General features: G+C 36.8%; 1 protein-coding gene across 1 annotated transcript; it reads right to left on the bottom strand.

The window, feature by feature from the left end:
• Positions 1 to 6,935: 6,935 nt before the first annotated feature.
• Positions 6,936 to 10,366, bottom strand: LOC121050102. Its single transcript, XM_040508957.1, has 6 exons — positions 9,912 to 10,366; positions 8,680 to 8,734; positions 7,834 to 8,258; positions 7,676 to 7,735; positions 7,331 to 7,565; positions 6,936 to 7,203 (listed from the first exon to the last, which is right to left on the bottom strand). Exons 1-6 carry the CDS (start codon positions 10,274 to 10,276, stop codon positions 6,961 to 6,963), a joined length of 1,383 nt encoding a protein of 460 aa, XP_040364891.1. The 5' UTR covers positions 10,277 to 10,366; the 3' UTR covers positions 6,936 to 6,960.
• Positions 10,367 to 13,898: the final 3,532 nt, after the last annotated feature.

The following is a 13,898-nucleotide window of genomic DNA, read 5'->3' as shown; positions in this document are numbered from 1 at the left end:
CCGATGCAGGACAAGATGCTTTGAAGGGAGAGTTGAGCCATGTGTCGATGATCTCGATGGCGGTTTAGGAGAGACACGTGGCCGCGAAGACTCCGGGGAACTTGTTGGCGAAGACTCGGTGTCGGCGGTGGCGGAGGAGGAGGAGATGCGGCGGTGATGAAGTAGTAGGAGGAAATGCTGAGGTCCTCAACATCGATGTTGAGCGAGCCATTGCTGGGATTTGATTTTGATTTTTAATTTATGGGATGTGAATTTTGGTTGAGTTCGTGGTGGAGGTGAAGAGAGAGAAAGGAGAGTGGGGAGAGAGAGATGAGCTCTTGGGTTTTAGGGCTTTGATTAGGGTTTGGGTTCAGAGTGAAATTGGGATTTGAAGAAGGAAATTGGGTCAGAGAGATAGGTTGAGAAGAAGAAGAAGAGGAAGAGAAATGAGGAAAAGAGTATGGGGTCAAATGCCGAGTCAAAGGTAATAAGGGGTAGTTTGGACATTTTGTTCAAATTGAGGTTTAAATGCTGAAAAGTGGGGCCCTATATATGTCGGCTCCAACTCAGCACGTGACGTCATTTTTGGATTCATATTCAAATTTTGGACTCGGGTGATGTCATTTGAGAGTATAGGGACCATCAAGATTGATTTTCAGAAAGAGGGATCAATCTGATTTTAGCCTCAAAGTTCAGGGGAGTAAATTGAATTTAATCTTAATTTTAAATACACATACATAATTTATCAATACACACCTCTTAATTCTCTTTGGTCAAATTTTTCCCAAATTTTTCTCTGCTTACCCTTCCTTTCTCATCCATCTCCTCATCTCTCTTCCCACGTAAAATCACCAGAGACGCTACTCTTTAATTTACTCTTTATGAAAATTCTTAAGATTGTGCTGTACTTAGAAAATTCTGCCATACTGGACCAAGATTACACAAGCACAACAAGAAATGAAAAAAAAAAAAAATCCAATTTTAGCAGCTATAATTGAAACATAGAAGAGAAGAAGATCATGAAGGAATGCATTACTTACAGCAAAAGCAATTCAAGAGAGCAAAGATGGGTGTGTGTTCGGACCAAAAACAAGAAAGAAAGATGGGTGTTTGTGACCTACAAACCGAACCGAACCATTGTAGAAAATATAATTTGAGAATTGAAAGAGCGGTATTTATGCCTTTTCCTTTGTCTAGTGTTGATTTTGATTTATCATTTGGGATTATTGAAGTGATATTAATCTCTAAGCGAGCAAAGAAAAAGAATTGATGCATCTAATCTCCTCATGTGGTTGAAGTTGAAATCCAAACCATATCCGCCCATGATCATTTGAAATCCTAAATTTATTTTTTGTTCTTCAATCTTCAACTTTTGTTTGAAACAACCAAATTTACAGTGGTTTTCAATTCTTCTTAATTTGGATTTATCTTCTCTTGGTCCAGTCCATCTCTTTCTTCACCTTCTCTATCTTCAGTGCACGCTTGTCATAGAATAGATCAGACTTGGAGGTTGGAGATGATGATAGCTGGAAGGTTGAAATAGGGATTAAATATTTTGCAAAAAATTGGGCTGTGTATTGATAAGATAGGTATGTATATTTAAAATTACTCTACATTTTTTTTGTTATTTAACAATAAAATTTTGAGTTTATAGTTTTAGTTTCAGAAATTGCTTATATAACAAAAAGAAATTTAAATGTACTCTACAATTTAAGGGCCCAATTTAAAACTCAGCTCAAGTTTGAAAATCTCAAGTCCAGTTTCTAGATCAGGGCTAGGTGAAAAATGGAGAACAATAAGTTTTTTGGGAGATCAAATAATGGATGTAGTTTATTATAAAGAGCAGTTCTATTTCTTGTACTTTTTTGTCTACTGACAAAGAAGAAATAAGGCGGTATTTCTTGTACTTTTCCGGCTGCTGACATAAAAGCCTTGTACTCTTCCATTCTATTGTATTCCTGAATCAATTCTAGATCCAGGGGTCCGGTTCCTGGGACACTTTATCGTACACATATTTTTACATTTCTCGTTAGCCATTAGATTTAAATGCTTTGAATGGTCTTGATTACTTTCAAGTATGATGTGGCAAATGATGTGGAAATAATTATATTTTCTTAAAAAAAAAACTTAAATTAAAATGATTTTATACAGAAAATCAAATCAAATTAGAAGATGAATGTCATCTTCTTCTTCTTCACGCAAAAAAGAAAAAAAAGAGGCATGGCCTCTCTCTCCCTCCAAGTCTCCAACTTTATATTCTCCAAGTTAATTGCAATAACAATAATTATGTAATTGTTAAATATATTTCGATCACATAACTCAGTAAGATTGTGCAGAATGAGAAATAGAAAAACCACTCAATCTTCTTCATCTAGATCTAGATCGAATGATAGGTTGTGATTTTGGCCTAAAAGAAAGAAGAGGGGTATGCAAACAATTGAAGACCCGAGGAGAAGAGAGATCTAAAAACTTGTAGTACAATTACTAATACTAACTTGATGGAATAAAAGAAGGGGATTATGGGAGGATGGATTTTTACAACACAAACTGCAGTAAGACAAAATGATTTGGGTGAGAAGATTTTTTGTAGCAAATCATGTGAAACCTAATTAAATTAAATGAAATCAATAAGGTATCATTCAAAAAATAAAAAAGTTGATTGTTCAACTCAAGGAAAAGGTGAGATGGTGCTAAAAGAAAAGCAGCAAGGTCTCTTAATCTCTCATATTTTCCAGAAGAAGAAGAAAGACGTTCATCCTCTAGTTTTTGGTTTTTGATTGTCCTTATAAAATTAGTTTAATTGGAGTTTATCTATTTTTTCTGTGAAAAAATATTTATATAATTATTTCCATGTCATTTACCACATCATGTTTATAATGAATCAAGACCATTGAAAGTACTTAAATCTAATGGCTAAAAAGAAGTGTAAAAATATGTGTAAAATATAGTGTCCCAGGATCCAGACCCATATTGATTTTAATTTTTATTCTTATTTGAGTAATTTCATTACATACATAATCTCTTCTTTCTCTAAAAGAGACAACTAATTTTCACGAGAATATATGTTTTTAACTTTTTATGACTAGTAAAAATCACTGAGCAAGTTTGGCATGGCAAAGCTGTTTTATGGCCATAGATTAAAATCATGTGTTGAATTTATATTTTCACATTAATGACTATGTAACTATGCATTAAAATGAAGAAAAAGAATTATCACGACACACTCACCACTCCCACAATGATTCGTAATTTTGAGTTTTCTTGTTCTTCTGAGAAATAATAAAAGTTCAAGTATGTTGACTTGTTGTGCCAACCATTATGGTTTATGTCATTGAGCTGTGACCTGTTGATAAGATATAATTCCAACATTGTAAAGGTCATGGTTCCATTCTCATTGACATATGTAGGGGTATGGTGGGCTAATGGTTTTTTTATTTTTTATTTTTTTAAAATAAATAAATAATAGATAAAAAAAACCATTATGGTTTATGATCGTCCTATCTTACAAAGAAAATATCAATGTGTTAGGATTGTTGAAAGACCAAGGCCTACTAGTCCTCAGTCAATAAAGCATTGAACAGAAATAATATATAAACCTAGTAATCTAGTATAGCTAGGAAACCAAAAACTTCACTTTTCTTACCGTGGTTTTAGTTGGATCTCCAAATTTTATATCCGGACCTCTCTTACTTATTAAATCTTCAATTCACATTTTGAATATTTAAAAAACTAAGTACACCTCCTAAATTTTACCAAAACACCTATGACCAATTAAATTTGTATTTTCAATAATTTGTTGTTCCTTTTTTTTTATTTTTTTATTTTTTTAGCTCTATCAATTCAACAACGAACAGTTTTTTGAGGTATTTGCCTATACTTTTGTTGTACTTTCAGTGGCGGAACAGAAAGTGATTCTTGGAGGGGCCGAACAAATGGATAATTACAAAAGATTTTTTGTTTGTCCAGATTGTAGTTTTTTTGTTTATTTTGCAATACGGATGGTTCTAGAAAAGACTTTGATTATACTCGATTAATCTAATTAAAAGAAGTTGATCTTGGATCTTAATTATTAATAACTACACCAAAATATTTAATGAATTTTAAGGAAATTCCAAATCATAGGGCCGTATAGAATTAATTATTTTTACTTAATTATAAAATTATATAGGTAACTTAAGGAAATTCTAAAAAAGAAAAAAAATCTATTGAATGTGCATAGAATAATTTACATTGAATGTTATATTAATGGGTAAGTAAGAAGAGTTTTTTTTTTTTTTTCCTTTTTTCTTTTCTCTCTTTATCTTTATTATCTTTTCATACAAGTTTTTTTTTATTTTTTTATTTTTTTTATCAGGTAGTTAGTTGTTAGTAACTCACACACCCATGCAGTGGTAATGTCGTATCCCAGCGCCAGGACACCTGCACCGACATTGCGGCGAAAGCCAGACTAATCCACTGCACCGCAGCCGCAGACGCACGAATCCAAAGAATCCCTCAAATATAAGTTGGCAAAATCTATTGATAATTAAAAAAAGATGGAGATCGAAATATCCAAATTTGATAGTCCAACTAAAACTATCTATTTTCTTAAGAGAAGTCTCTCTCTTCTTTTCAAAAAAAAAGAAAAAGAGAGGTCTCTGTCTCTCTCTCTCTCTCTCTCTCTCTCTATATATATATATATATATATATATGACTCTTCTCTCACCTTCCTCATCTCTTTTTAGGTCTGATTGAGTCTCTTGGTTTAAGTGGTCGGAAAATCTAAAAATCGCAGGGAGTTTTCATAATTTAATTATTTATGGCTGACTGGTCGAATCTTCCTCAAGATCTTGTTACTTGTCTCGCCAAAAGAATGACCTCCTTGGAAGATTTTTTGGTTTTTGGTGGTGTTTGCAGATCATGGAGATCAAGCACGATGAACAAGAACAACTTTACTGGTGGGTTGCGACATCAAGTCCCCTTCGTTCTTCTTCCAAAGCACTACGTTGTTTCCGTTCGTAAGTTTTACAGCCTCACAAAAGGTAGGGTTTACAAGCTCAAGCTGCCAAGAACTAGGAGAAAGCTGTGCTTTTCTTGTCTGGGGTGGCTAGTGACCGTATCTGAAGGATTCACCATTACTCTGCTGCATCCCCTAAATCATCATGCCCCGATTAAGTTGCCGCACCCTCAGATAATTAAAACTGATATGAGATATTTTAAGAACTTAAATGTAGAGAAGGTTGTCTTATCGTCCAGCCCTTCTTCGACGTTGGATTACACAGTCATGGTTTCTTATAAAGCTTGTAGTCTGGCTTTCTGTAGACCGGGACAGAGTGAAAATTGGACCCAAGTTTTGACTCCTTTGACCCTTATAATAGATTTAGCATACTATAAGGGTCAATTCTATGGGTTGACCACGGACTGCAAAATTTTGATCTGTGATATTAAAAACCCTAAGCAAGCGAAGGCAACGGTTGTTGCTCAAGTCGTGCCACGAGAACAAGTAGACATATTGTTGTGGAATTCTAAGGCACAGTATCTTGTGGAGTCAGCAGAGTCCCTGTTCGTGGTTTTCGGTTTTCGAAACAAGCCGCAAGATCCCTCATACGATGATACAACATCAGCATGCTGGTTAACTGCGAAATTTAGGGTTTTCGAGGTCTATAATGGTAATTCGTGGTCGACTTCGGAGGTAAAGAATTTGGGGGTTAGAACCTTGTTCCTAGGCGACAAAAGTCGTTCCTTCTTCATTGAGGAAAATACTGTATGCAAGCCCAATTGCATATACTTCTTGAATAACTATTTCGTCAGAAGAGACGCAGCCGACATAGGTATTTTTCATATGGAAGATGGAAATATAGAGTGGTTGTTCGACAAATCCTTTATTGACATTTATTTTAAGGAGAGCAAATCCAACTCTTTTCTAAGATCACATTTATGGATTCAGCCGAGTTTTTAATACGTAGATTCATGATACGTCTTTCTATTTTATTTTATTACATTGTAATAACGACTTCATAGCTAGGTCATCATAAAGTTCTTTTTTGTTGCTTCTTTTTGTTGGAGGAAAAACCACTCTTATTGTTCTTCTTTGATTAATAAAAGGAGAGGCTTCTTACTCCTCACTATGAACGAAGATTCTTCTATGTCAGAGTTTTTCTTTTACATTGGATTCGTTAATGTTGATTTCAGTGAGGAAACATATCTAATCTAGCACTTTGCCAGTTAGTCTTTGCATGTAAATTTGATTAGGGAAACACGAGAAAGTGAAGATAGAAAGTATCTGATCATAGATAATCCCAAACAACATGGTTTCTTTGAGGAAGGTGAGAGCTCTCGCTCCAGCGCAACTATCCACCGATCCTATTTTCACCGCCTCTTCCTCCCCTTGAAATCACTGGTGGTGGTTAAGGTCGATTTGCGCTAAGGGAGGAGTATTGAAGCTATCCTTGCGGCGGCAGACCCATTTTTAAAATGCGACCATTTCAAGCCGTGTCACGCTTGGGCTTTGGAGCCCTTGCCTCACTGATCACGCCGATGCTCACCTTTCAACTCGATTCAATTGGAGATGGGAGAATTGAACACTTGAAGAAGACCGGGTTTGAAGTTGTCGAGGACAATGAGCACAGCCATCGCTCGACGAGGATCCCTACGTCTGGCTGTTTTAGCCATACACTGTGAGTCGACTTTTGTTTTAAAAATAAATGCATGCGATTTTATTTTTTGAGAATAAAATTTCGTATCATGTTTTCCTTGGCAATTTGAGTGGTGATAGCTGATTTCTATTTAATTCGGTGATTTCTCGTGTTCTGAATTAATTTGGTTTTCTGTCCTTTGAGTTTACAAATAAATTTGCGACATCATGAACACTAAAGTATATGACAAGCGTATAAATCTCAGATAACAAGCGTCGATCATTCACAAAAATATATGACGGTCCTTCAATATTTGATTTACACACCAATATTATAATGCATCAGACGTCTAACAAAGAAATAAATGCTAATCGCGCTTTACCAATTCAGCAGCACTCAACTCGCACACAATAAACCTTTCAATAGTCCAATTCATTGTTGGTCTGGCGATCTTCATCAGCTCTGTCTCTGTCTCCCCGGAGTCAGGTCGAAACAGCCTAACATGTTTGTCTAATACCAGCAGCTCCAACAACTTGCCACAATAATGATCCTCCATTGTGATTTCCATTTCATTCTTCAGTACATGTCTCAGAACCCCCTTAGCTTCATTCTAAAGTAGGATTTTAAAATAACCACAATGAGAAAAGTAAAAGAGGATGAACTTGTTTTTAAATGAAACGGATAGATTAAGTAATACCTCTGTATCTGATAAAAAAAAAATTAAAAAAAATTAATACCTCTGTGTACATTCCAAGCATCAAGTGCATAAGGGTATGTGAAATTAGGTCTTCATACTTCGCCATGTCAATATTTCCCTCCTTATCAATTAATGGACATTGCAGAGGTGGAAGGTCGGCATCAGCATCTGCAGACCATTCAAAGTATGGATGGAACTCCTTGCTTATAATCTTGTGGCTTTTGTCATCCTTGATGGCTTCTTTTTTGGTAGAGGGATCGTTGTTCGAGGACAATCTGTAAACAAACATGCTTTCAATTGGATTAACACAGGTCATCAATGACAAAAGTGTTTTCATTTTTATTTTTGTAAGTCAATAGCAGAACCTGAAAGCATGTATACAGACCTGAACTTTACATCATCAGTAGCACTTGAGTTGGCAGAAGTCTTCTCTCCATCACCAGAGCTATTTCATGAGAAAACATAAAGAAAAAAAGCATCAACTTTATCACAACTAGCAAACAACAATTGGACAAATTTTCTTATCTAGAATGCAAGCTATACCTGATTTGATACAGATTGATGTGAAAAACCCTTTTAAGGAAATCTGGAAAGGTCTCGGGCTGAGTATACCAAATTGTTTCTTTTTCGAAATTACCAGTTTGTTGATTGAGCCTGATACCCTTAAACTCCAGTTGGTAAGTTCCATTCCATTTGTATTCTTCACTTAGGCCACGAATCTTGTCGGACAAGTAGGCAAGGTCAGTGACCAAATTTCTGTCCAAAGCACAGAGACCTCTACTTTCCTGTTCATTGTCTTTGTAACGATGCTCATGAACAAGGATGAGGCTCTCTTGTTGTCCTTCAGATGAGTCCTCTCCATCCAATGAGTCATCATCATCCCATGAAGAATCATTATCAGCTATAAACTCCTCGTCAAAGTCCTCGAAAACATATTTTGATTCCTCGCTTCCATCTTTATGTCGCTTCTGCAATAAGAGAAACAAGCCAAGCTCGCTCACAGAATAAGAGAAAAAATAAAGGTAGATAATATTAAGTGAAAATTAGTTACAACACTAATACTGCCATTATTCATTATGGTATGATAGATAATTGTGATGATGAAATGTATTGTGGCATGGTTCAAATAAGAGATGGTGTGAGTTATGAGATCAGAAATCAGGACAGGGCTATACTGCCTTGTTCGTGTATTAGCTTCCAAAGAGTTCCAAAACTCTAAAGTTTTAAATTAAGCCTTCTTTGATATCCAACAGGAGAGAGAATGTGTACAAAACCAATCTAGATATGTATCAAACTCAGTTCCCTAATAATTCTTCTAACATTACCAAAAGATTGCCAAATTCTGTTTATGCAATTTATGGCCAGAGGTAATACCCTTCATCAACATACCTTGAGAGGGTTTATACTCTCCAAACCTGCAGCTTTGACCCTTGTCACGAACGAACTGCATTGTGTGAAGGGAAAAGAAAAGATAATTGATTAATAAAGATCGACGTTGATGCAAAGTAGCAAACAAGTAGCAAATGAAGTAAATAAAGAAAAAGGCAGCCAAGGGCACAAGGCCATCCCTACTGCAGAGTTGAGGGTGAAGAGAGATGCAACCCACGCAGCCCTTCAGGGCAAGCCATATTGTTGTGCAGCCTCCTCATCCAGACATTTACACATATATAGACCAAGACACATATAGGCATGCAATTGCAATTAAAAATCACTAGTATCGGATCAAAACCCTGAGTTCTCCTAATCGGCCGGTCACAGCTATAATCAAAAGAGAAAAAAGAAAAGAAAAAAATCAAATCAAGAAGTTTTCGTCATCTAGAAGATGGGAGTGGAGGTTCATCAGTAAATCAATCAAGGCTAGGTGTATCCAGTAATTAGACTGGTCCATGAATAAAAAATGAACATGTAACAACAACATATATATTGCAGTCTATAGGTAGAGTTGTATTTATCAACTGGTTTCTTCCCCTAACTGATTGGCTCAGGATCACTACCACACAGTCCTGTTAACAGTGATGCTTATAAATACACACACTTAGTACACAAGTTAAACAACGGTTCACAAATTATGGCTTACCGAAACTGAGTTAATCTATTGGATCAACAAAAACTAAGCTAATTAATTGGATGATTGTTTCTTTCTTCCCAAATAAGGAAAAAACAGAGTAGGAAATTATCGAAACAGCGGGCTTTGTCATCCTTTCGTTTCCTACAATTTCTTTAGTAACCAAGACCCTGTCACATAGTGCTGATAATTTCATTTATCACTTTCACACCCTGGCCTCACCAAAAGGAAAAAAGCCAACAGACCAAGCGGTACCAATTTCCTGAACCTATATATGTTTGTTGAAGGAGAAATCAACTAATCAATTAATATAGGAAAACGAAAATTCTCAATAAATAAAAAGATTCTATGAAAATTGGCAGGCATGCAGGAATTCAATCTGAGCTAATTTTCCGATGAGCAGAAAAAGAAAAAATCCTCAAAGCTAAATTCAGGATATATATGAACAAAACTATTACAGCATATATATATATATGTAACAGAGTCATGATAAATAGATTCCCAATCATATCGTTGTGAGCAAACAAAAATAGATCGAGGAATAGAAATGCCTCACCGGTGCTGAGTACTCTTCCTCGATCTCTTAGCCTCGCCACCACCGGAATTCTTATTTTCAGCTCCGGCTTTGGTGCCTTGGACGTTGGACTTGGCTTCCTCACCATCTCCGGACTCGAGCTCTTCGCCTTGTTCAAATTCCGTCTTCTTTCCATCACCTCGTTTGGTTCTCTTCCTCGCCGGAATCTCACGCCGCTTGTAGGGGCCCGACTTCGCCGGCGAACCGGTAGCTACTTCGCTCGAAGTTGCCTGAGTCGTCGACGGAGGCGGAGCGGAAGCAGGTTGAGTCACCTCATGATGAGTGGACACCGCGGGGCTCTTAGCCGCTTCCGGTTCCTCCTCAGGCTTGCGTTTCTCCGGAGGCATTGTCGCAGCTAGCTCAAACCCTAGAAAGAAAGTGATCAGAGAGAAAGAGAGAGAGAGAGCTCTGTCTCAGCGTCTTGGCCAAGCAAAGCAATTAACCAATGCAGTGGGTGAGCAAGTGACTCTGTTTCTCTCTCTAAATCTCTCACAGGCGCTTTTGCTTGTCTACGTGGCAAGCTTAAATTGGAAGGATCTGGAAGATAGTCTTCGGTTCGCCGCGCTTTTGCGATCGGGGAACTTGAACAAACGCACGGCTGGGATTGCTCGGAATTGTGATCAATGGCTGGCAGGCCGTCGAGGACACACTCACGCTCGCAAACCGTGTGTGTGCGCGCGTCAACTGTGAAGGCAAACGGAAAGGCTTTTGGTTTTTGGTGGAACCGCGTCCACACATTTACTGCAGCATTGACACACTCAGTCACCACAAAGACATGAACCGGTGTTAAATATATAAGTTACTGCGACAAGTTTACTTCACAAACAAAATTAGCAAGTTTTAATCTGATCCCCATAAGCAGAAGCAATTAGCAAGTTCCTATTTCATTAAGGAAAATGTAAGAGTTTATCACAACGTACGCTTAAGGCGCGCACTGAGTTATTACCAAGTTCGTTGGCTTAAGTAGGTTCATCGTTGACCGCATTAGCTAAATCAAACACGTAACCAAAATAACCATTTTACCAATTCACTAATTTTTATCTCAAATTCTCACCTCCCAGGAGAGTCTAGGCTTATTAATTAGCAAAGAATTTAAGATTTCTCAATTCATTAAATGGAGTGGAACAACACATGCATACCTAATACTTCGCTCAACTAAGATATCTTGCATGTAAATTCATTAAATACTGCTTAGTTATAACTTAAGGATCGTGTCAACTAGCTAGAGTGGAAATGTTATAAAAAGATTTGATTGAATCACTAGCAAACAAATATATACACGATCCAGCATTAGTAAACCTAATTTCAAATGGAAAACTGCTGAATGACAATCATGAAAATAAGCAATAGATATTTTAAGGATTATTCTAGTTATTTCCTGTCAATTTTTTCCACAAGTTGCGCATGCATCTCTCAAAAGATGGTTCGCTGAAAAGTAAAACATCATTTTGAGATACTTCCTGGAAACTATGAAGATCAAGTGCGTCAATACCAAAACGAAGAGAAATTGATTTACAAAAACGAAAATTATAAAAAAAAAAAAATTAAAAAAAAAAATGAAGAGAAGTTGAGCATATGTATGATGCAGCAGACCACTCCAAAACAAAAAGAAGAGCAGGCTGGTGCCTGGTAAGGTGGTGGGTAATGGACATAACAGCAAGAAAAGCAGCATGCATGCAGCTAAGAAACTTAACAGCGTAATTCTCTAATATGAAAGTATGAAACCTTGAAAGAAAATGCCTAAATCAGTTCTCTAATATGATCAGAATCAGAAATAAAATTAATTAACAGCGTAGGCTTTCACCTTGCAATTAAACACTGCTTGTGACGTTGATAAAGTTTACATCTTATTGCAAAAAACACAAACTACATATGCTTTCGGTCTAGGCGTCTAGCCCATAATTTTACCAAAATGAGAAATGAATTTTGACAAACTCAGTTGAGAAGGCCAACAAGGACATCCAATTTACAAACTCGCGCGGTTGAATCCATGAATGGAACCCTCTTAATTCTTCATAATTAAAGAATTTGTCAAAGTCTCGGGTGATTGTCCCATCCTTCATATTAAAAACACCCATATCTCTGCTTTGTCTCGGAAAGACTACCTTATCATTCATGAAGTAGATGGAATTGGGCTTACATAATCCAGAATAGTCTGATCGATGCCTCGATTGAGAAGGAAGAACTACATTTACTTAGGAAAATGGTTCTGTTCCCCAAGCTCCTAACCTCCGAGTCCGACCACGATTTGCTGTTTGTAAATGGGACCTCGATCAAAAACCCTGCAGCCAAATGTTATCCCTTGGTCTTTACACTTGGTGGTAGTGGTAGTAAACAGAACCACCAAAAGAACCCCCGCTGATTCCACTAAATAGTGCTCTTTAATAAGCACATTAGGACCTAAAAGTTGTTCCTTTGGAAATTCTGGAGAAACAAGCCTTATTTCTTCTTTGTCAATATCAAAAACTGAAATGCGGCTGGAAAGGTGCACGAAATAGAACTGTCCTTTATAATAACTTAGATCCCTTATTAAACCTCCCCATGATACTATGTATTTCCAATTTTCACCCAGCCCTGGCCAGCTGGCCTGCAAAAACCAAATCCATGACCTGATTGAAACATGACTATGTAATCCGATGTCCAAGAAGGGATCGATGACAACGCAAATTTCCCTACCCGGAACCCAGAAACAACGCTGCCTGTCAAAGACCCCTGTACATCTGGGAGCTCAATTTTGGCATGATTTAAAGGATGCACCAGGCTCCATTAATTCACACCCTTTAGTTTTAGATACAATCACCAGCCATCCAAAAGATGAAAAGCATATCCTCATTCTTGTTTTTGGTAATATTTTTGGTAGGTTAAGTTTGTAACTGATCGTATTACCTTTTCCCTTCAGACCGTAAAACTCAACTGCCTCATCCAAACCCTCACTCTTGTCCTTGCGAAGCGGCCTGATAATTTTAGGAACGGGGTTGCAGACCAAGATGGGAGGAGGCCGTTGCCAACAAGAAAGTGGAAGCAAAAGGAGAGGAACTTGATGTGTTAATAATCTCAATGCAATATTATTAGGGTTTTTCTCCTTTACCTCAGTGGCGGCTGATCTCCATGATTTGCAAACTGTACCCAAAAAAATAACATCTTGCAAGGAATCTGTCAGCCGTTTGGCAACAGAGATGATAAGCTCTTCGGGAAGATCGTACGACCAGTTGGGCGCCTTCGAGATTACTCTTCTTTTTCTCTGGTAAACTAGGAGGACCGGAGAGTTTGACTCCCGTGTTCTTTTCTGATCATCCATCAATTCATCAACACGTACACCCCGATCAGTAGTGTTGCCGGCGTTTGGATATGGATATGGTGCTTCTCTCTCACTTTGAAAAAACTCTCTCCTCACATACATGAATCTCTCGAACTAAGAGATAAGTCTCATTTATAGCATAGAATCCAAGTTTCAATAGATTGTTGAGACCCTCTGAGTATCTTTAGAAATGATAACTATTTTGTAGGCAAATTTTAGCCAAGCTATATAAAAAGTCTTTTTTTTTTTTGGGTACAAAGCTAAAATGTCATTTTGGCTAGTCACCAGAATAGTTTTCTCAATTTTGATTTTGAATTTATATGATTTATTAAATGAAGAATAAATAGTGTAAACTAGCATTAGCCTTCACACAGAGTGTGTAGGAAGATTGTTTGTTTGTTTGTTTTTTTTATTTTTTATTTTTTTTAAGAGTGTGTGGGGGTAGTTAAAAATAGTGGGAGTTTCCACCCTCACGTTTACGTTTTCCACTACATTTAATTTTATTTTTATTTATATTTTTTATTTCGTTAAATTATCCCTATTGATTATTTCTGATTTAAAGTATTTTAATATACAAAGGGTAAATTAGTAAAAAAAATCAGTTATGGAGAACAATACACTACTAGAAAATTAGTCTTTTACGACGCGCAAATTATGGCGTGCATATCATG

This window comes from Rosa chinensis, chromosome 6 (genome assembly GCF_002994745.2).
Source record: "Rosa chinensis cultivar Old Blush chromosome 6, RchiOBHm-V2, whole genome shotgun sequence".
NCBI classification, from domain to species: Eukaryota; Viridiplantae; Streptophyta; class Magnoliopsida; order Rosales; family Rosaceae; genus Rosa; species Rosa chinensis.
The sequence above is the reverse complement of the archived record's forward strand: the minus strand, read 5'-3'. Positions and strand labels throughout refer to the sequence as shown.

What these genes read in the sequence shown, in the direction of transcription:
- LOC121050102 (XM_040508957.1), bottom strand. Translation starts at nt 10,276, where the DNA reads ATGCCTCCGGAGAAACGCAAGCCTGAGGAGGAACCGGAAGCGGCTAAG. An exon ending in AGAGTATAAACCCTCTCAAG is followed by an intron (nt 8,259 to 8,679) that starts GTATGTTGATGA and finishes CTCTTATTGCAG; the next exon opens with AAGCGACATAAAGATGGAAG. An exon ending in ACTGATGATGTAAAGTTCAG is followed by an intron (nt 7,566 to 7,675) that starts GTCTGTATACAT and finishes GTTTGTTTACAG; the next exon opens with ATTGTCCTCGAACAACGATC.